At 38.7% G+C, this 24,303-nt stretch overlaps 1 protein-coding gene across 3 annotated transcripts in view; it reads right to left on the minus strand.

Moving 5' to 3' along the window:
- Positions 1 to 619: 619 nt before the first annotated feature.
- The window catches only part of LOC149285501 (phosphatidylinositol 3-kinase regulatory subunit alpha), a 28,883-nt gene continuing 5,199 nt past the window's right edge, over positions 620 to 24,303 (minus strand). The window contains exons 2-15 of one of the 3 annotated variants that reach the window (XM_089495225.1): positions 12,427 to 12,519; positions 11,880 to 11,954; positions 10,401 to 10,532; positions 9,567 to 9,768; positions 9,031 to 9,110; positions 3,369 to 3,468; positions 2,913 to 3,011; positions 2,623 to 2,803; positions 2,393 to 2,518; positions 2,142 to 2,284; positions 1,565 to 1,741; positions 1,399 to 1,467; positions 899 to 1,066; positions 620 to 809 (exon numbers count right to left, since the gene is read on the minus strand). In XM_089495225.1, the coding sequence (XP_089351351.1) occupies positions 620 to 809; positions 899 to 1,066; positions 1,399 to 1,467; positions 1,565 to 1,741; positions 2,142 to 2,284; positions 2,393 to 2,518; positions 2,623 to 2,803; positions 2,913 to 3,011; positions 3,369 to 3,468; positions 9,031 to 9,110; positions 9,567 to 9,768; positions 10,401 to 10,532; positions 11,880 to 11,954; positions 12,427 to 12,519 (1,835 nt within the window). Of the gene's footprint in view, positions 810 to 898; positions 1,067 to 1,398; positions 1,468 to 1,564; positions 1,742 to 2,141; positions 2,285 to 2,392; positions 2,519 to 2,622; positions 2,804 to 2,912; positions 3,012 to 3,368; positions 3,469 to 4,137; positions 4,244 to 5,704; positions 5,721 to 9,030; positions 9,111 to 9,566; positions 9,769 to 10,400; positions 10,533 to 11,879; positions 11,955 to 12,426; positions 12,520 to 24,303 lie in introns of those variants that run through there. The other 2 variants (XM_089495229.1, XM_089495226.1) reach the window with 2 other exon arrangements.

Genomic DNA, 24,303 nt, shown 5'->3' on the forward strand with positions numbered 1-24,303 from the left:
ATAATTTCCACTTTAGTTTCCTTTCTTAGTCTTAAGAAAAACACTTCCTGGCACTTCGCTGATTGGACTTTGTCAATGAATGGAAAAATCTAGTTCCTTTTACATTTCTTTAAGAAATGAAGAAAAGTGCCATTCTGCTACATATATTTTTGGAAAATGAAACAATCCACAAGGCGGTGTAAGAAGTTCTGGTAAGCAATTTACAGGGAGTCCTTAAAAAAAGGTGATGGAACATTTCCCCACAGTACACCTTGGCTTCTTGGATCTGCGGTGACCAACATACAAGCTAATAAAGCTTCAATAGAACGTAAACAAGCACCATGGTAGAGGCCCCTGGGTAGCTGTAGGCCTGGAGATAGGCTTGAAATGGCATATCTTTCCGTTGCTGTGCTTCTTGTTCTTAGAAAGCAAGCATGATAGCTTAGAAACATACATTCACAGCTTAACACTCATCTCCTGCGTCCATGGCGGAAAAAGCTCTCATCCCATTTGAAGATAGCTTTGATACTGCAGCTCAATCTTGTGAAGCGGGCCAACAAGGGAGCTTTAGATTTCTCTCTGCCGAAATAGGCCTCAGTGTTGTCAATTTTAGGAATAGATTCCATAGTCTGTTAACTGTTCATCGCCTCTGCTGTGCATATACAGGGTATGCTAGCGTGACGTTCAGAGAGTCATTGTGCTGTACAAGGGACGTATGTTGGTAATGAAGCACCAGTTCTTTCAGAGAGCTGTACAAATTGTATGGTTCTGCAAATCCATATCCGGTAAGAGTTTTGTTTATGACACAGTGCTTAACCTCGCCGTCCGCCCTGCAGGAAAAATAGATGCAATTTAGATTATGTGGCAAACAATATATCATGTAGCGTTACCAACGTTCCAAAGTAAAATAAATACGTACACCACAGAGCATGCGTAGCACCCCTGCTTGCTACTCTCTCGCACAAGGAATGTTCCATCTCGCTTTCCACGTAGCAGATTTTCTGCTTGGATTCGGTTTATATTGCCAACATTCCATGTTTTCTCTTCATGGTGTGGCAGGTCCTCATCTTCAACCGTGGAGTACTGACTGAAAATAGAAGAAACATTCCCGGTCATACAAATAGACTGACAAATGAACTTTCTGTAGGTTACCTCCTGAAATGCGCAGGGAATCAGATATGCAACAAAACAACTCAATCATATAGGATAACGCTGCTTTTTTGAAGAAGAAAAAAATCTTTCCATTAAGGATAACAGTATGTACTGTTTGGGATAGCAAAATGAACTATATCTCTCCTATTTAAATTTTAACAATCTAAGATCAGAGTACAGGGATGCCTGTAGAATGCCTTAATAATACCGAGTTTTATTTTGCTATAGGGTCATAGTTGAAAATTTCAGAAGCACAAAAATACTTACTCTTCTGTGTTTTCATTTCCAAGCCACTCGTTTAGTTTCTTCTGTCTGACTCCTTTTTGTGTCAACCACCTGTCAAATAAAAAAAATAAAAATAAAAAAAAAGATACCTTAGATCACGAGGCTTACATAAAGAAAGGGTAAATGGGAATAATGGAATGCTTCTTACGTTAAGTACTGGTCTCTGGTTTTTCTTAGCTGAATCAAGTCTGGTTTAATGCTGTTCATACGTTTGTCAATCTCACGATATTCTGCCGCCTGTTTCTTCAAATCTTCCTCCAGCCTACGCTTGCTGTCCACAATTTCACTAATTCGGGACTTAAGCTTTTCATGATTGTGCAAAATCCTAAGGGAGGAAAAAATAGTATTTTAAGTATCATATCTGAAAACACAACACTTATTTGGATCACCAGTGTTATGTGTATGTGATAAAAAGCCAGCATTATTTTATGCCGTTCAATAACCATACATGCCCTAAATAATCATTTTTCCCCAGAAAAAGGGGGGTGGGGGTGCTAATTAGAGGATGACAAAACCTCACGTTTGTCTTGTTTGCCCAAAACATATTTACATTACATAAAATGGCCCCTTACACGTAGCTAGGATGAGCATTTCTTCCAGGTTCTAATAATAATAAAGTTTATTGGGGATTTCAAGCAATGCATTGAGCAAAGTTTATTGACTAGCTGAATTTTCCCATCGGAGCAAAACAAATTGAACAATGACATGGTTTACTGAAAACATACCTTTGTATTTCTTTCTCATTTCCTTCACGCCTGAATTTCTCTATATATTCCTTGCTGTATTTTTCTTGTGTTTGGCACTGCTCCTCAAAGATTTTTATGGTTTCATTAAATGCTTCAATTGCAGTTCTTTTCATTTGAATTTCCTGCAATGCAAAACCAGGGGCTCTATTTAACAACATAACGAACAACACTAAAATACAGCCCATATCAACACCATAATGAGTACAAAAAATAGATTACACATGACATACCTGAGACGTTCTGGTGTAATCTTCATACAGTCTATCGTATTCCTGATTCTTTTCTTCAAACTGTAAATTATATTCTCGTAATTTCTTCCCGACGGCTTCAATACTGTCTTCCTTGACAACTTGATCCTTAAAAAGAAAATCATGGTTTGAAAAAAATGCGCATTTTAAATCTTATAGTCTAAAAAATTTGTAAAATTATTTTTGTGTTTAGCGCCCTGGTTTTTAATTACCTGTTGTAACTTGGACACTGGGTACGCAAGTTTTACATCCAGCTTAGGGTTGTACTGGGCCAATGACTCATTTCGGTAGTGGTTGATCAGCTCAACTACAGAGTTAAATGTTAAGGGATCTGAAAAGCCATATTTTCCATCCTGGTGAAAGATCTTGATTAATTTGTTATTTCCCCCTTTCCTGAAAAATAAAATAAAAATAACATAAATATGCATTACACATTAAAAACCTAATATACACAAACATAATAAAAAATAAAAAATAAGATATACAATAAACCACTGTTTACCTTAGTGTAAGAGTATAGTCGCCATGCATTTTTGTAGAAGCATCTCGTACCAAAAAGGTACCATCAGTGGTGTCACGTAGCTTCTCGTTTACCTCCTCTCTAAACAGAAAAGGCAGAAACAGGTTGTACATAACATAAGCTTAGGTAAAAAGTAAAAGCAGTAACGATACAAAAACTCATTAAGTGTAGCAGAAAAGAAAGCACTAGCACAAAAAAATGCATTATACAAAAATTATGTGGCAAATCATATAAAATATGTAACGCCTAGGTTAATATATTCAAATTGGTTTAAATAATGATGGCCGCCTAAAGAGTCACTATGTTGGAGCTGGGAAGGCCAAGAATAATGAATGGTACTTATCAGTACTTTTTGTACTATAATGTTGAATGACAAAAGTTTTTTATTTATTTATTTATTTCTAAATAATGTTTATTAAAAGTCTTATATATAATTACCTTGAGATGTCTCCCCAGTACCATTCTGCATCTTGCAGAGACATACTGTGATTCGTACCGTTACTTGTTACAGCAGATTTCGGAGGCTTTGGTGGCAGTGCTGGAATGAAGAAGAAGAAAAAAAAACCTCTTTAACTTGAATGTTAAACTGAAGTCATGCTTCTGTCAAGCAATTTATTTTATCAAATACATGTTTGAAGATACTAAAAATGTGTGAGAATATAAAGCTTTGCTTAAGTAGACTTCACAGCGGGTGACAAAGGCTTCTCTGAACATTACTTAATGACGGAGCACACCAGGTAATGCCACTGTGGGGAAAGACAGTTAAAAAGCTGTGATCTGCAAACACAGATTTGTTTCTAAGCTTTCTTTAATAGTTTTTTTTTTCTAGCTCAACAATAACCGTAAGGTTGTTTCCACACAAACCAGTTAAATCAAGGATAACATATACAGAATATTCATAATGTGTCTTTCAGGGAAACAATGTTGCAATTAGATGAAAGACATTCTAGATAACAAGCTACACACGATATAACTGTGAATCAAAATGCTTAAACCTAGGGAAACCATAACCAAGCAGATGAACAGACTTTTTAAGGCAACAAAGAGAGAAACATTAATGTTGACAAATAAAAAAAAAAAAAAAATCAACTGGAAAAACCAGAGACATAATATTTGTTTTGAAATGCATTTGTGATAAAAAGAAATCCAGATATACCCGCTACAAAGCTAGGACAAAAAAAACACAAAGAACATTTAACAGCATTACCTTGATCATCCATTTCTAAATAAAACATCAAGTCTGAGCCGTAATGGATATCAGATTTAATGTATTCGGGGGCTAGTTCATCCATAGTCCACATGGCATTGCACATCGTTTCGCAGGTTAGTCGAATGCTGAGGAAAACGCTATACCTAGATTTCAGTGGCTTTCTATTCCCTTGAACACCTTTAAGGGGGCTGCACCTTTAAGGAGATTACATCATTCAAGCAATCCTATAGAACGTACCACTGAAGAGCCACTCCTGTCCCTACCCTGTACCGACATTTACTGTAGAGGGAGAGGATATCTATTTGACAGAATCATAAAAAAAAAGACAAAGGGAAATTGCTTTACGTTGGGTTTCTCACTTTCGATCATATTACGTGAGCTTTGTAATTCCTCTTTTATGACACTGCTAAATGGTATGTTCCAATGCTGGCAGACTGACAGAAGCTGATCTGCTGCAGCAGCACGTAGCGAGGACATTCTCCCCTACACGTAGATTGCCACGATCATGCCTGAGCTACTGGTCACCGTGTCCATACCAAGACTCCTAAGAAAGAGGCCACACAATGGAAGAGGATGGCAACTAGGAAATAAATATTCCCCCACACCCCCACGTATACACAAATCAAGTGATCACCATTGGAGCCATCTAATTTCTACAGCTATTTACATGCACACCAACAAACGGCACAAGAGGCAGACGGGTAAGAGTAACCATCCATTTGTTTAATGAAAGGATTACATCATATACAGGTTGGAGAATGTAATTTACATGCGCAGTTATGTCCACTCTAAAGTGACCTCGAATAGGACAGGTGCTAAACATCACTTTTGTTGGACAAGAAGATATAGCGCACTCAATACACTGCCTGCTGTTATTTGTAACATACCACCAAGCTTTAAGTTACATAGCCACGATGTAAAATGCAAACAAATCAACCACATACTACAGAACTATTGCCATTAACTAGAGAAACCGCCGCTCCACACAAACACTACTTATGGGATTCGTAAAGATCCAGGCGCAGATTGCATGAACGAGGGGCACGCAAAGGAATCATAAAACCCGCTGGAACTATTCGAGGGAAGGGCCATGCACACGAAACGTGACAAAAACGATAGCTGCAGTTTATTCTTTGCAATAAAAAATGGAACACATTAAAAAGGTTTACAGACTGAAAACGATGTACATACATCCATGTACCTTACATACATGTAAACGCTGCAGAACTCGCCACGGATACTGCTAGAAAAGTGTTAATAGGCAGTGCACAGACTGTCACGCTGTCACGATCAGGTGAACGCTCTACCCAAACCAGTCTAGCTTGCTCTGGATGTCTGTGCTAAATAGTGCAGGACGGGGCACTGACACGTACATTTCCTCCATATCTCCAGATCATCTCTAACTAGAGACCAAAGGCAACGAGCCTCAAAGCTGCCTTCTAAGTTTAAAAGCAAAATTACCACCACTTGGAAAAGAAAATAAATCCAGAAGAGCTAAACAAAAAAAAAACAACAACCAAAAGCATCCAAGGGAGGTATCAAATAAAAAAGAAATAGGACTTACCCTGAATATCATGCATTATTATCCACCAAAGTAAATCCTTAAGTCCCAAAATATCTTCAATTACACAAAGACTGAAAATATTTCAGGAAGAAAGTGCTATGTGCGTGCGTGAAAACGGACTATCCGCGAAGAAGCATAAAATCCTATCGGCGAAAAGTCTCCAGTGCGATGAACTGAGCTCCTACTTTGTTCCGTGATTAAGCCGCAGAGGTAATGCAGTGGAATCTAGTCCTTCATTTCGAGTTAATGATTACAAGTGAAGGCGATTTCAGTACAGTACTCGGGAGAGAGGAGGGAGGGGAAAAGGCACAGAGGCTTTAAGCTTTGCACGTCTCTCGGAGATAAAGATCTCAGTTTTATGATTAACTCTAGGAGGTTCAAATATTTGCTGAGCTAGGGATTTCAGATGGGGGGAGGGGCACAAGAGGCTGTCAATCAAAACTGAAGCTGTCATCGACTAACAAGTGGCTGATATGGGAAGCAACCTGCTTTTAGCTCAGTAACGGAGATGACCATTGTGCTGGGACTTTAAATAGTCTCCGTTACTGGCTTCTGGGTGCAATGTTCAAACACCAAGGCAGTCAAGTACATCTGCGAGAGCAGCCAAATTCAGGAAGTGGCTCAGCTCACCAGCAAAAAATAGAAGCAGATCGCTGGCACGCGAAAGCAGCGTCTACCTCCAAGAAAGCAGAGACCAACGTGTCTGCACAGATACCCCCTCTCATTCATCAGCCAGCCTGTCTGCCACACAGACCCTAACCTCACACAACACTAATACAGATGGACCAGAAGCATTTAACCTCCGCACGGCCAGGGTTATCTTTATTTCCGTGTCACGCAGCAGCTCCAGGCGTATTGTTCTGAACGTATTCACACAGTGTGTGTGTGTGTGTGTGTGTGTATGTATATACACAAGCATATATATATATATATATATATATATATATATATACACACACACACGCATATTTAACGTTCATTCTGTTAATAGATAGTTCATCAAGCAACAACTTATTTATATTACCAAGAACTACTGAAAAGTAAAAAGTACAGTGATTTGAATTAAAGAACATTTTTGCACAAAAGCCTTTGACCACAGCACTAATATCTAATACAGCAAAATACCAAACAGATCATTAAAAGACTAAACAACCTCACATAAAACAAAGCTAGAGTCAACAACAAAAAAACTGTACATTATCATCAATGCTTGAAATGTTAAAACTGCAGCAGGTTAACATACCACCAAATCTGTATATATGATATGATAAAGAAGGGAACATACTGATCCCCACACAGCTTGGAAGTAGAAAGTAAAGTTTGTCTTATTGCAGAGCGACCTCTGGTGGCTACTTCTCTACACAAAGCAAATTCCCACATCTAGAAATGAACAGCTAAATGATACAACGAACCTCTACAGGCTTACAACTTAAAATTAAAGATTTAGGGGCAAGGCGAGTCCTAAATCCCGGGAATGAAAATGGGGTTAGATGAAGCGAACGATAACAGCCTCTACAGCTGGGTTTTAAACAAATATGCTGTAATATAATGTAAAAATGTGTGTAAAAACAGACCAGTCGACAAAAAACAAAACAAAACTGTAGCTGTAAAGATATATAGGATAGTCAATCTATATACACTGTACGGTGTCTTTACACGGAAGAAGCCTTATTTCATGGCAATCTAGAGCAGTGATAAAAAAGTACAGAAAGTTCCTACTTTACAGCCTAATTAGAGATATTCATGATAAGAAACATTGTTGCTGTATCGGGCATCTGCTGACTTATATCATGTGCTCAGGCAAGAGAGTAAAAATACAGGTACACGGCACATATAGCTCTGCTAGACAACGCATCTCTATCTAGCTGTCATGGTAGAGGGTATCTTAAAAGAAGTAACCCGTCTTGTTTTCCCTCATCTAAGTGGGAAGAGGTCTTTAACTTTGGGTCTAGAGCTTTTTCTTGGGTTCTGGGACCAATTCCCAGTGACACTATTCAAAAGCTATTTTTAAGGAAACTGGAGTAGGGCTGGTGAAGAAGAGGAGATTCAAAAGAAAATGTATATAAGCTCACTGTCAGCACAGAGACATTCACTAATATTATCTGCCCCAGTGTATTACAACCCATACCTGAAAGACCGCATTAATAATCTACTCCGGTGGGTAACATATCTGATGCCAATAAAAATGTAATTTCAGTACGTTATTATACCCTGGCTTTATTCATGACAATTTGGGAAAATAATAATAAAAAAGAAAATAGCTTTACTGTTTTGGTTTTTTATTTATTTTTGCTGCACAAGAAGTTAACACTGTAAAAAAAGTAAAGCCTCTGCTAGAATTTCAGGATAAAGCTTAAACCTGTTAGATATTTCCAACCATGGCAATGTACTTAACTCCTTTCATTTGAAATATGGGATTACAGATAAGAGCACTATGAAGCACTGGTTATTAGGCAGACAAGCACACAACGCTGTTGTTCTTACTTCATTAACACTTGTGGTTTCATGGATTGTAGCTTTAGGAACAGCTTTAAAAAGCAGAACCACCGCCATGCCCTTTTGCAAAGTACATCAGGGCAAGAGGTATCAACATGACCTGTTAAACCACTTTAAGGGAACAGCAACTAATTGTTGAACTAAAGAAGGAAAAAGTCAACATCCAAAAGCCTTTTGCCTTTTTAAGCAGCTTGAAGGAAAGTTTTGGTACTTTGTGTTAGAACGGTTACATATAGTTAAACGTGCATATAAAACCAAAAACAATGAAAGAACGAATGAAACATAACAAAAAAAAAAAGTTTCAATCCACGACAACTGCAACCAAAAAAGCATCATACTAGTCACCTTATATGAAAACAGTTTTCTCCAAAACTGTATATTGCTATACAAGCCAGAACCAAGCTCATTTATAGTATAAGTCCCCACGACCATTTCTGCATCTTGTAATCATTGCCCGACTCATGTTGATATTAAATTACAGCATTGCTGTCACACAAGTGAACAGCGAACTATGAAAGAGAAAAAACAGCCCACCAGCTGCAGACTCCAATACACAGCCTAAAGCTGGCAAACGGTTCCGGGACTAAGGATCATTACTGGCGGACCCACCATAGTTCACAGGGGCTTAAATGCCTGTATACTGCTAGCATTGCAAGGACTATGCCTGAACTTGTACAGATATACAAAGCAACCCCTTACTTGCCACGTGTCTGCGTGCAATTCTAAAGCTATCTGGCAGTAGTATTTTCAGAGAACTGTTCGTACATAACTACACACTCAAATAACCCTAGGGTAAAACTATGCTGAAAAGAAAAAGAGAAAGATTTTACCTGGAGCTGCTTGCCTCTCATTCCATTCACTTGCAATGAGAACTTCTAGGATCTGAGCACTGTACTCAGTACTGTCAGAGCTAGAACAGAAAACAGTAAGATAATTCATTAGTACAGTATGAAAAGTATAAACGTAGGTGGTAAACAGCAAAAACTAATTACTGAAACAGCATGGCAATTTTAAATCCCAAATGTCATAGCTTCATAACAAAATTCTGAAGTTAGCCTTAAGTTTTTATTAATACAAACTACTTTTCAAAACCAGGGTCAGTAACCTAATCAAACATTACGCAATGTACCCTCTTTAAATGTGGACACATTTTACTATATAAATAACTACACATGTGCATTATATTATATACATATACACACATATATATATATATATTCACACACATATAGATATATATATATATATATATTCACACACATATAGATATATATATATATATTCACACATATATATTACACACACACACACACACCTTCACCCCTATACATATTTTCTTTACCTATAGAATTATTCAATAACATACCTCGATAGTTGGTTTCTGTAAAGAAGCGGGCTAAAAATTTCGGCAAGGAACTTTGCGCTTAGCTGGTTTTTGCTGGAACTTTGACACAGTTGAAAGAAATGCTTCAGTAGATATTGGAGTGTGAGCCTGTACTGGTGAGGAACGTTTGCAGATTGGATGATTTTCCTCAATAGCTGTGCATAGTCATCCGAATTTAAAGATTCTGCAGGAATAATTAAATCAAAATGATAATCCAGTCTGTGGAAAATTCACCATTCAGAAAGGTTCACAGTTGTATGTGCAAATGGAAACTCTTCAAAAAGTTTGAGAATTTCATTTGCACCGATGTCAACCGCAGATTTCAGAAGGTGGGATTACTTTTACAGTGTTACATGTCACTGGCTATGAAATGCCACCTACAGGTCTCGTTCTCTGAAGGTTATCAGCTCAGTCTCCTGTTTTAAGAACATGTGACAGAACATTAGGGCTGTGGGGTAAAAACTGAGACGTCCTACTCTCTCTACATGGACTTTGTGAAAAAGATAAGCGTTATAATGACAAGCAGGTGCTCAAACCGGCACAGGCTGCTGAACCCAAGAACACTATGTCCTCCCCAAATATGCTACAGTTGCCAGCACTGATAAAAAAGGTTAACAATTACCTCTTTATGCACACAGATAGAGAGGCCTTGATATTGTTAAACATTATATGTTTTATTCTTCTAAAAAGGTCCACATTCATTCTGCCTATAATGCTCATGAAGCAGGTGTTTTTTGTATCGCATTTTCTATATTTTTCCTGAGTACATATAAAAACATTAAAACGAACAAAAAAAAAAGTCTTTAAGCAGCATACCTCTGACAGCAGAGAGCATTTCATTGTATATTAAAGCTGGAATGACAGGGTTTGGGAGATCCAAAAGATATCGTTTTAAAGCATCTGACAAAGTAGGTAAATCAAACTGCTCAAAATCAATCCCGGACGGATCTGCAAAAGAAACACATTATGGAAGAAAGTTTAAAAAAAAAAAAAAAAAGCATCTTACAGTTTTCAGCAAAGCTTTTTGCATAAATATGAAAATAAATCTTACAGAAAGCCAATATTCACTAATAAACCCACTTTGTCATTTAGAAAAGGCCTTCCAGTGATCAATATATTCATACGGCGCAGTCCAAGCTCTGTCATACACTAAAATGCTACAAAAGGCTTTCTTGAAACTACCTGAGGTTTGTTATACAAGTAATAAGGCTATAAAAAGATGATTCTAACAACTCAGTGTTTTGAGGGCAAATATTTTGTGTAAACAAGCATTACGATGAGTCTTGTAAGGGTGGGGAAGGGTTTGATCAGAGATACTTTAAGGTCAGAGTGACGTCTTAAAGTGACAGTATTGTGTCTTGTTCTGCTCAACCAACAATGAAAACTACGAGGCTAGATAAATGAATAAAATGTATACATGAGATATTGATTAAACGCCCCTACGCATTTGCATAGGGAAAAATAGTACTAGCTGCGAAAATGTATTACATTAGTAATTGTAATAATGATATAATGATATACAAAAAGTACAATGTATAGTAACCTAAAATCTCAATAAAGGGAAAATAGTGCCTTTATTTCTAAAGCAATCTCTACTACAAAAAAATATCAAGGGGAGTGGTTTTCAAGGAATTATTACATTATTAAAACAATCCTATGTATACTCTGAGTATGTACCTAACAATTAAACACAACATTGCCTGATTAAAAAGTATTTTAAAGTTAGCCAATATGGATAGACCAGAAGACAGCTAAAGGCTGCATACAAATATAGTGGAAAATTACAGCTTATGTGAAAAAAAAATCAGACTACAAGCTCATGGTGTGCAGCGCCATCTACTGGTAGGAATGCAGAACACAGCGGCTATCATCGGGTAAGGAACTGACGCAGAACCCACAAAATGCTTACAATTATTTGAAGAATGCATTCTTAAAATTTTCATTTGTGTATAAAACAAATTTAGGTTACCTACACAATTGTATCATTAAACAAGCTCTGCGTTCATTGTGCATTCATTCTCAAGTTTTGCTGAAGTGTCAGTGAGGAGCTTTTATCCATTCTTCGAATGCCGACAGCAAAAGGGATGCAAAAGGATCATGCACACCATGACAAGTAAGCATGGGAAAGCCAGAGGGGCCTAGAGCCTAATACATGGCTCAGCAGTAGAGGGGAGAAGGGAGTCTGGGAATTCCCTCATCATCCAGCAATGCTACTGGTGTCACTTGACAGGTAGTGGGCTCATGTGTGACAATGGCTTGAATGCTGCTGCTCCTCCTCACCACAAATCTACTTACCACATTCAAGGATCTGTCGCAGATCGGCCACGGTGCTGGAACCTAGCGATCTGTACAATATTGCAGATTCCAGACCTAAAAAACAGATGTAGGGGTCATGCAAACACACTACATAGCATATAATAGTAGGAGGTGAGCACTTTAAGTAAAAGAGTGTTTCAGGTCATACAACCAGAGCTGCCAGACACAAGGCTAGCCATTTACCTTATTGCCTGTTGCAAACCAATTTAAATATGCATGATTAACAAATTAAAGCAAAAATGGCTGTGGAAAGTTTGTAAATGCATAAAAAAAGTACTTTTGTTAAAAAAGCAGTTTTACGACATGCCACGTGGATGTCGGCAGCATTCTGGTCTGTCTTTCAGTATATATTTACATGTCTGCATATAGGTCACACAACAGGTTCTTTTATTCATCCTTTACACTTTGTGATGTTGATTTGGAAACATAGTTTTGCTACTCAGTTGTTATGCTTATAGTAAAGTAATTGTAACATTTATCATCGTGTCTGGCTAACACACGATGCCTTGTATTGCAAAAGCTTTACCTTTTCTTTCGATGGCTTCTATGAGCTTAATAAGCATTGGTGGAGCAACATCAGGAGGTGAGAACTGCTCCGTCAGATCCGGAAGTGCATATGCTGCAGAAGGAGAGAGGGCAAAAAATGGGCATTAGTTTGCAGCCTGGAAAACCAACCTAAAACAGTATTAATAAGCCAAAGAATTGGGTTACATTTTAAACTCAGAACAAACACTTCATATATTTGACAAACAGTACATTCACCATTTTCTTTATCGAAGGGGATGTGGCAATCACTTGTATGACTAAATGATATTATGGTTAAATTTAAGCTAGAATGTTAAATGTGACGGATCGGAGGCTGCATGATTCCACGCTTAAGAAGTGTTTTTTTATGAAAGGTAAAAGGAGACAAACTCAAAACCATACTTCACAAGCGCTGTAGTAGACAAAAATGCTACACCGTACCATGACATTATCACATACAAGTACAGAAAGAAGAGAATGGGGCATACTGCTTGTGAGCTTACAACCTATTAAAATTCCTAGGTACCTCCCAAAAACCACACTAAAGCCATTTTCACCATTAAAGCACATGGCTATCTTTCTGTGAACATGGTGTAAATAATTTGCTCCTTAGAAATTCGTACCTAAGGAAGAGTCGTGGGGGAATAGCACCCATTACAAATCAGTTCTAGGTAGTTTTCCATGATGAGTAACTGTCAGTTTATTGAAATACATCAGAAGAGCCACGCAGCTTCAAGCGGACATTGCAGTTATATTCCCTACTGACTGCAGAGTACTGCAAAACTCACGATCATGGAGATCAGATCATTTGCGATGTCAGTTTTCATTCCAAACCCCAGCCTGCAGCTGCTGGGTCTCACAATGAAACTCTGTTGTCAATGTGACTCTTGCACAAGGCTCCATATAGTGCGTGTGTGGTCTTGTATAGAGAGTCACCTGGGGGCTTCAGGCCACCGGGTGTAAAACAAATCCTAACGCACAGGTCTAAATCTGTAATTGGTGAAGTCAACCTTTCACCTGCTGGTGAAATATGAGTGGTCGACCTACCAGCGTTGCTAGCCCCTCCATAGATGTATGATATTAGAGTACATTGCCGAGTTTCTAAGTAAATTTCTGAATAAAAACAATGGGGAGAAAAAAAAGGATGTTACTTAATAACAGTAACACATTATAACGCTCCAGTCTATAGAATATCCATGCCTAAACGCAATCTGCTGCCTGATTAAACATTCCAGATCAGCAATTGTGTGAGAAGACATTTCCATGACTTATTCTCTTTGTGCTACAATCCATTTAATAATGTAGGCATCCAAATGGAAAAATAAACAGGCCAAAGCTTCATAAAAGGCATTCTTTACATTGACAAGAGACAATGGAAAAACGAATCCTCTAATTACTGGAATTAAATAATAACCCCTCTTAATCCTATGCAATTTACAAGCAAGCAGCTACTTCTGACCATATTGCAGGCATTTAATCTTTCTATACTTGCAGAGCTGGAACACCAACAATAAGCAACCAAAGAACGGAGAGACTCCTTGGAGGCCAAAATGCTTGGAGTGCTCTCCTAGATTAATTTCCTGGAGGAGAGCAGCAAGCAGCGTTATTAAACAGAACCACGTAATTAAATGAAAATTCCAGAGGCAGACGTTTAACATCTTTACAAGAGATAATCAAAAACAACAGCCATCCTAAATCATAAACTGTATGAGCAATGTGTATCCCATAAGTTTGTAACATGGAATTGAAACATAACATGAGGTCCTCCTGGTTGTGTCAGTAGAAAGCTATCCAGACCCCCACCTCCCAGATCCCATGCTCATGTGTGGGTAGCATAGGGATGGGTACTAAGCAGTGAAAATGGGCCCTTTCAGGTTTTTTTCTAGTTTTAAAACACCAAAACATATAATAAACTATGTCACTGTACAAAGTTAATTTGGCTATTGACAACCTTAACAAATGTGAATTGTTTCTGACAAGAGGCTATCTGCCGTCTTTACAATATAAACCTTGAACAAGTCAAATTACACTAACAATGAATGGTTTTCAGCAGGACTGGATAAAATTAATATGCCCCAAACAATTAACCACCGGATTATTTTATATAGGCCGGCTTAACAAAACGTGCAAACATCCCAAATGTTACATTTATCCAACACTGTAATGTCAGTGGAATATAAACCAGTTCAAACAATAAAGACATCCAATAAAGGTCATCGCATCCAACAATCCCCGGTAGAAGACTCCCTACTACCGCACACAGTTAGCTTTTCAGTCCTGTGCAAAGCATGCACTGTAATTGGCTGTACAGTATGCTATTCACGACTACTAGCCGATGATCATTTACATTTCATCAATCACCCTTTGTGTGCTCAGAGAGAAACGCATTTCAAAGACAGAGATCTGTAAAGCAGCTATTTAAAGGAAAAGGAGTAGCTAAAAAAGTTCCCTTTGCAGCTTGCGCTTAGCTGTAAATGCTGCGCACAGGAATGGGGGTGTGAATGGTGCCTTTTCATTTTAGGAAGGCAGACAGGAAATGATAATCTCTGAATTGGTGGGGGGGGGGTTTGACATTTTGGCAACTCAGCAGCGAAAGCATGAGAAGAAGAAGAAAAAAAAAAAAGGAAGGACATTAAGAATGCAGAAGCCTAGAATAAATAACATGTCCACAAAGCAGGAACAGGAAACATGTTTTCAACACACATGCACATCGTCTATAGATCCACCATTCAGAACAAGCAGTCACTATATAGAAGGCTTCATTTCTTAGTGAATATTTCTTTACCTGCTACCAAAATTCGTGCTTGCTTGGAATTGTGCTGAAACGCGGCTTGTAGTTTTGGTGCTACAAATCCCCCCTTGAGAAACTTTGCCACTTTGCTAATTCCTTTGCTACAATCCACAATCAGTTTCTCGCTGAGGGCAATCATTTTCGGTACTTGGGAGCTTTTAGCTCAGGGAGAGCAGGAAAGGAGCAAAAGGCAGCATCAGAAGCTCACAGCCCAAGTGCAAGGGCAAGGGTGTGTAGTGAAACCTCTTAGCAGGTCAGAGGAAAAAAAAAAGCGGCCGATGACACCTTATCCCCGCTGCGTTTTCCACTTAATCTATTTTTACACAGAGCAAATCAGTTGGCGAGATGGCTTGAGATGCCCTCCAATCCCCTGGCTCTTATCTCTTGGTAACAGAGACTGGCTTGAACAGAGTTGCAGAAGCCGACAGCATACCTTACATTTACAACGCTGCCAACATAGCTGAAGTGCAAGATGAAACCGGCACACAGCTGCACCTTTTGGAGAGGTTCAACAGAAAGATATTATAAAGCTAATACCTGGCAGAGCAGAGTGGAAATTTAAAGCTTCTATATTTGTTCCAGACGTACATACCTGTGCCAAATAAACTCTGCTGTCTGAAGCATAAAATAATTTGAAAGCATACATGAATCTTTGTATGGGAACATACAGGGCATAAAATAGCAACAAGTAATGTATGAACTAGGATCTTTAACTTCTTATTGTTACATATTCATGTTAAGGCAGACAATGCGATTAGTGCATGTGGGATTTCACATGAACAGTGGAGTGCGAGGGGTCTACATTATATAAAATCGAAATGCTCTTGCCCACCTAAGTGAATACAGGTACGCTATATGGACAAAAGTATTGGGACACCTGTCCATTACATCAACCTAAATATACAGACATTAATATGTAGTTCTATTCTGTTGCTCGCTGAACTTGTTTTAGGGTTTTCCTATATCATACACAAGAAAATCTGCCCTCTTACCCTAATTTTGGAATGTACTTAAGTTCCTGGAAGCTGTTCATCAGACCAGTCACCTATGAAACCTTGTGCATTAGCAATACTGGGCAGGTTAGTAGTTTTATATAGGCTATGCCAAGAAAATACCGTTTTCCTAATTAGTGTCCTGGCTAAAAGAGCGAGTGCAGGTGAATGGCCCTTGAGGGGTTGTACATCATGTTCCGACAGTTCAGGCCTCACTAACTTTATGAATTATGAGCTGTCATCTGCTTTATATCTGCTATAGAATACGCTTCTTAGAACTAGATGCTATAAATAAGAGAACAGATGGCTTTTGTTGGTTCCAATCAGAGCTTAGATGCCTTCTGGTCAAATGCCCTAACAAATAGTACTGCCTTTTACATTTCATTTTCTTTTTACATTAAGAACTTTAAACTTGAAAGGAAGAAATATTAAGTGCTGGAGGATTCACTGGATAAACCAAGCGTGTTGTGTGTGTGCCGTCATATTCCCCCAAACCTAAAGCCTAATGACTAAATCTTGTATGAAAGAATATACTATTCTTTGAACTACAGAACATGTAAAATATGTAACTAAAACAATAACACATTTTAAAAATGTCTATTTAAGCAACCGATCAACCAAAATAAGTAAAGGAGCTCCATGTTCTCTCTGTGATACGGCAGCCCAACTCAGGCCTGGATGTGCCATTCATGCACCAGCGAGCTATCGAGCATATTTAATATCTACGTATATCGCTCTACACAACTCAAGGCACGTTGCATTTGCAACACTAATTTTGGCTTTTTCCAGATGATGCAAAATTAATTTGTTACCAAAATGCTACACAAATTAAGGAAAAGGTTACAGTTATAAGTGTAATCACTTCCGTCATTACCCTGGAATGCTTCATGCAATTCAAGTTGATTTGAGATTTAACTTGAACCGTTTCTCGGAAGAGGAAGAAAAAAATGCTATTCAAAAGCATGGATTACCAGTTTTAAAAAGGGGTTTCTCTGGCAGAACCCACACCCACCCTACTACTACTACTACTTTGAACACAGACTATCACCAAATATAAAGATAAGATTACTGGAGTCAAGATAAAGGAATGAAGGAAAACGTGAAATTATGCATTATGTCAAGATAAGGGGTATAAACTGCGGATTTAGTAATGTCGTATTAAATAGCCTGAAATTTCCACTGTGCTACACTTCATTTAAGAGTTCCTTGCATCACCACATTGGGTGGATCAATTTACTTTGTTACTACTTTATACTAACATTTAACCTGATTGGATACCCTTCAAAACATTTTCCAGCCCTGATTCTGATATTTATTTATATAGGTATATATACATACATATATACATACACATATACATACATATACACACACACACACACACACACACACACGATATCCACACGCGGTGGAAACATTTTGAAATGAACCCTTACCTGCCATCAATGGTATCTACTGCATGAATATGTACCTTTTTTTTCCTACAGGTGATGAAAGGCATGTCTACTGTGAAATGCCAATCCTGCTGCACAGGGCATGATGGGAGAAGGTGACCCGACACCAGGGAAGAAGTGAAGTCCACTAAATGGATCTGGCTTATTGACAAATTGTGACAGGTCAAGTCAGGCTCTGAATAGTGTATTTATTTTAAACTGTGTGAGTCTCTCCACTGTCACGCTATTAACAGCTATTTCAGTCTTGCATTCTTTGCTTCTTTAACGCGGTTAACACGAAAGCCACGACAGGTTAGGATTTGGTAAAATGTAATAAAAGGCCAAAAGGCCAAGCAATGCTATATCCTCAAAGTAGACTGGATGGTGCAAGAGAAGTGTAAATCTCTTAAACTCTGAACTAAAAATGCATGATTCGCATGACCTTGTGAAAAACCAAGTACATTTGGAGAATTAGGGGAGTTTTAGCTAAGCTACAGGTGGGCTGCCCCCAGAACGCAGTTTTATCTTTAGACTACGAAACAAACGTTTCATGAACAAACTATAACGTCTTATGTGCAGCTGTCGTATAGGAAAAAGTGCATGGTTAATTCGGCATTATGTAAACGGCAATCAGGCATTATTTACTTATTGGACCAACACAACACTATGGAGCTTTAATGGAATCCCAGGGGCTTACATTCGAAACTGAGGCAATCCTAACAAGCAGTAACCACTTGTGTGCCAGGAGCAGCTTCTGGCACGCACGGGATTTAGATGCAGCCAAGGACACTAATGGTGACTTCTAAGTTTTCCACCATTATCGAATCTGGAAACTAGCAGAGTATATACTTTACTACCAAAACCCTATGATCTTGAGCCCAGTACAACAAATTAAAACCACATTTGACTTGACTTTTCCTTATGAACTTTAGAGTTTCCCCACAATAACACGCAGAATATTTGCCCCTTTCGCCTTCACAGAAAGGAAAGAAATTAAAAGAGAAGGACGACCGTTTTCTCTGGCATTTTAGATTTTTGTTCTGGCACTCCGTAAGCTTGCCAACAGACAGGGTTTGTTTTAAATATATATACATTTGCCAACTTAAACAGCACTCTCCCCAGGCCATCAAGTAATGAAACACACATGTAGGCGCTTGCACGAATCTGTCAGATGAGAACTTCTTAAACCCAGTTAAACTGTTGCACAACCCTTACTGTGGGGGAGGGGAGCAGGGCCGAGCTCGTCGTGTACCATATACACTAAATCTAGCACCCATATGCAAAGGGTAAACATAAGGAGTAAATATTTTCAAAAGCCCTATATGCCGATGTCTGTGCCTGTCCTCCAGCCCCTGCTGACTGATTTGCTAAACCCTCACTGTCGAGGTTAATCCAAATGTTTTAACATTTTAATCCACACAGTTTTTAAAGTGCATCTGTACTTTATACACCCTTTGACACCCTTCAATTCTCACAACAATATATTTAGCATTTTTTCCCTTATACTGCTGCTACAATGCATATGACGATACTTCATTGTTCAAATTATATTGCATATAAACCCAGAGCAAAAGAATGGCTAACAAAAAGCCACACAGAAAATTATTATTATTATTATATTACCATAATTAAAAATAGGTTGCTCACATATTGACTTTATGCTCCATCTGGTCGACTGAGCCAAGAACCTCACAATGTTTGCAGTTTCCAATCAGAACTACCCATAGACAGAGCATTAATAACTAGTCATGCTTGCGTATAGCATTACACAAGGTTCAAAAGAGAGGCATTTTACAAAATAACTCAACTGCATGGGGATCTTGAGGGTCTTTCTTTTGGTAGCTAGCAAGAATAACCCACCAAGCATCGGTTCCATGCTGCTCAGGTATATACAGGATACGTAAAAGGTGTATAAATCAAACTACCGAAGCAAAGCCGAGATATTTCTTGACAAACGACCACTGTACTTTTGTAAAGGGTATTAATATGGAACAATCACATAAGAAACCCCCAATTAAAACACTTTTTGACCATATAAAAATAGAATATATTTGGCACCCATAAAAAGACAGAGGAGACAGGCCAATCCAAAGAGCTCCTAGGATTGAGAGACTCCAAACCTTTGTGTGGATAAGAGCGCTAGTCTAAGGACATAGCAACCAAAAGCACAGGAGTCAAGTGGAAACCAAACATGAGTCGGTAAACCACATTAAACTACTCAGAATCACCAGCATGCGCAGAAAAAAACGCTCAAAAAAAGCAATGCGTCATGTTGATGAGATTTGCATGTCTCGCCAACGGGTGCCAAACGTACAAAATCATTTAAAAAAAAAAAAAAAAAAAAAAAAAAAAGATACCTTGCTTTTACACAGGAGGCGCGCAATGCGTTGCAAGCGATGGAAGAGACTGCACAACAATATCCCATAAATCTCTATTTATAGTCATTTTTCTAACTGTGTTGGGGGTGATTTGTGCAGCCATTAAATCAGATGATACTTTGACTAACATTTGTAAGAACATATATATTATATAGTAGGAAATAAGGTAAAGTGTGGTAAAAGCCAATTAGACAATGACCAAATGCAACCCAAACCTGGGGAACAAAATGTCATCCCTAGCAAGACAGGAAAGTGATTTGCTTCTTTTCCAGTATTACAAATGTTTCATCTACCTTGGCACATGTAGCACACAACCTGGACAAGATCGCCCATGGCCCACGAAAACTCCGCTAGGCATTCAAGTCTCCCTCATCCATCAGCGCTGCAACTAGCTGCATGGGGAAAGGCAAACTTCCAGCGCCTGTGCATAGAGATGCAATCCAACAAGTCTGTGCCTCCTACCAAAATTCTGCTTCAATTTCATTGAGACAAGTTTACAAATGATAATACACTCATCTAGAACACAGCTGCATGCACCAACCCACCCAGCCTGAATGTATGCTAATCAATTCTACCAAAAGCGCTGGTATATGCAAAAAAAAAGTAGCCTCTTTGCCGTCATTGAGGCCTGGAGCTGAATAATTTAAACTACAATTGAATTTTAAGCAAAAGAAATATGACCTTAAACATACAGGTTGTAAATCACGCGTTTTCTGTGATAGTACTAAACCTGCCCGCTCAACCTTCTGGTTTAAAATAAATAGTGCATTGGTTTCAGAGCCCCGGGGAGGATGTGACATGCTGAGCTCCAAAAATACAACACAAGGAAGCTGGTGAAAATCCAAGACATTGATCTTATCAGATAAAAAAAAAAAAATAAAGGTTGTAAGTGTGTGTTTTATTAAAAGGCAAAGGGGAAATCAAGCAAGATCATGCGAAGACGTGTTCCAATTCAGCCACTTTCAAGTGACCTCCCAAAAATAAGAAAAAAATAAAGGTGAAGAAAGCCTACTTAATGTCATATGAAGCTCTGCAGTAAAGCGGGGATCCACGGTTTATTCCAGGGCTGGTCTCAGAAACACGAGAGCCATAATTCCCCAACAGCTGGAGACTTAACAGCTTGGCTCCCACTCACAGACTAGAGCGTGAACACTGCCCGTGTTTCATCCTCTAATAACTGGAGGAGAGTTTCAGTCTACAGGGAATCATAACACCACAACGTCATGCTGGACATCTCTTCAACAAATAGCAGAACCCCCTAAACATCTCTGCCATCCCCAAGAAGAGTCTTCGGTTAAATACCTCAAGGTGTCTTAATGCTACTAGGAAACAGAAGGCATCCAGCGCAGGTGTCTCGGGGATAATAAAATGGTGTGTAATTAGGTTTTTCAGTTTTAAAGACGTTTATTACACTGTTTCAGTCAATGTGGATGTGTTATACCCCGGTATTTCCGCGTAGGACACAGCTGCAGAACCCAGCCTGGCATTTTGTTTCCGTGTATAGGAGTGAACAAAGTGGGATTTGTGTCTGTCCAGATATTGTACACTGTGTTCCCAGTTCCATACACTTTTCCGTAAAGATTTTGTGCTGCGGCTAAATGGCTAGTTTGATTTAAACCCAAAAACTGCAAAATCACCATTAACACTCAGTAAAGTCTGTGGCAGATCAACACTACAAACGTAAACCCCTTTAAGGTTGTCTGAAAGATATAAAAGCTGACAAAGAATTTCAAATCAGCCCCAAGTCCAGCACGGGTATACAAATCTCATTTGGCTGCATGACCCTGCTCAATACATAAAGGACATATACATCTATTTTATTGTTTTTAAATTTTGTTTGAATAATCACCAAATTATGTTAACAACAACAAAATAACGTATCAGAGGTAATGATCTAAAAAAAAAAAAAAAAAAAGCTAGAAATGCCCACGTTGTTTCAGGACAATGAAAACGTAATTTTGTTGGGATTTTAAAAATAAAATCACTCCCTCATCATAAATTCCTTTCCTACAACAGAACTTTGTCCCCTATACTGGCCGTTACAGCACAAGTATTATAATACCACCATAGATTAATATTTATAGTATTACCCATTTTGGGTGACATTGCATGGTTGATAAGAACAGTTTTAGATAGAGAACTGGAAAGCCTTGTTAGCAACCAGTATTTCTATTTTTATTATGGCTCCGTATATCTAAGACATGTCATGGGTGCTTTTTTTTTTTTGGTTCCCCGAAACAGGTTTCCTGGTCCGACTCTGTGCCAGCAGCAGGAAAGCATGTGTGACTGATCCACCGACCGCCTGCACTTACTGCTGACATCTGTGATTCCTGACATCGCACCCCCGAAGGTCAATAGAAAAACCAGGACACGAGAAGCTGCAGGTTTAAGGTAAATGACGCATTCGGTGCAATTGCTTGCACCGCATAACCATAAACTTCAATGATTTTCTAGAGAAGAGCTTCCTTACAACCATTAGTCCTATGCATTCAAACACTATCCAATATCAACCCACACATTAAAAACAAAACAAACAAAAAAGAAAACACCCCAAGCTGCCTTCATCATTAAAAAACTTGACAAAGCAATTTAAATGTTAAAAAGAACACTCTATACTAACTGTTTCCAGAGACTAAATCAAGGATCGATAAAGCCATAGTCACCATGGCGACTAGAAATCACTTCCTGGGAGGTATGCATGGCATTGGTGTATCAGGCCGGGCCGGGCCGGGCCCCTGTGCTTAGCTATAAGGGGATGGCTGAGGTATGTGCTGTGGGTGCACAGCTCACATTATGTGACCCAGAGAGGCGGCAGCAGACAGCTTGCACGCAACACAGACGGGTCTGAGGAATTAATAAGAGGGAGGGGGAGGTAGTGTATGGATGTACTCATGTGTGCTATAGTGTTCGAGTCAGTGTGTGTGTGTTTAGGTTACATATAGTGCTGGAGTCTATGTGTATATGTATAGTACTAGCTTCAGCATGTGTACTGCATTATAAGTATGTATAGTGTCTGTGTGTGTGCATATGGTGTTTAAGTGTGTCTGCTGCTGCATGGGTATAAGTGTGGTGATAGTGTGTATGAGTGTACATTAGTGTATGGTATTAGCATGTGTGTGCATTAGTGTGTTACTATATGGTGTTAGAGTGTGTAAGTATGCGCGTTACAATTTAACAATTCATATTTATTAATTAGTAACTTAGTTTACTAACATGAGTGAGAGAGTGATCCAAACCAAATTTGTCGACTCCTGGCCTATATGTTGTTTTGCCCCATCAGCAGAGGAACATCAGTCTTCTAACGATTGCCAATTACTCAAAATCAAGGTTCTAAGCTCACTACAGCTTTCCCAAAATTAAAAATGAAGATGTTTGTTTATTTTAATTTCAATAATGTTCAGCTTGCGGTCCAATTAGTAACAGTTTCATAAAATGCACTGCAAAACACGCATAAGTTACTTTTATTAAACCCTTTCTGCCAGACTAAGTCTGCTGCAGCTGGTCGATTCACCAAAAGGGGAAGACTATGAATCGTGAATCAGAAGGCTTACCAAAAAGTACAATGAAACAATCCAGCTTAATAAATTCTGCTGACCATTTAGGAAATCTTCCTTGAAGGCTTGATGGGGACTTTAATAGAAGTCAATAAAGTAGAAAGGTGCCACGGGTGACAGCTGATTTCTAAAGTTGCCGAAAGCCACTGCTTAATAAGCTTGACAAACAGCTTTTTAGAAAGTTAGCTCGAGGATGCACATGTCTTGGCATGCATGACACTAACCTACTATACAAGGAACAGAATTTTTACCCCAAACACTAAAACATAAAACTCACTGGGAAGAGCAGAAAGTTAAACGTGAAGTGATAAAAAGTTATAAAAAAAATTTTGAAAAAAAATTTGCAATTTTACAAATCCATTTTGTCCAAAGGACGTGAAAACCTCAGACAGTGTAGGTTACTGATCCAAAGATTACATTATGTGTCTAATAACACCGTACATTAAGGCAGCAGTTATTAGGGTGGCAGAGACTGGCATACACAGCTCCCCACCTAAACGCAAGCCCCCCGTGCTGAAGTTCTCGCACAACTTTCACAACCAGACTACGCGCTTCCTGACTGTCTCAAGCAGGTCTACACCGGTTCAGACAGGCTCGCTCTGGTATCTGCTTACCATACAGCATTTCGTTTTAACCCTCTACAGTTACCAGGAGATTGCAAACGAGGCCTTGTCTTTTCATACAATCTTTAATTAAACTCACATAAAACAGAAGAAAACACTGAATTAAA

The sequence above is a fragment of the Sceloporus occidentalis genome, unplaced genomic scaffold (genome assembly GCF_023333645.1).
Source record: "Sceloporus occidentalis isolate IW3139 unplaced genomic scaffold, rSceOcc1.0.p SCAF_78, whole genome shotgun sequence".
Classification (NCBI taxonomy): Eukaryota; Metazoa; Chordata; class Lepidosauria; order Squamata; family Phrynosomatidae; genus Sceloporus; species Sceloporus occidentalis.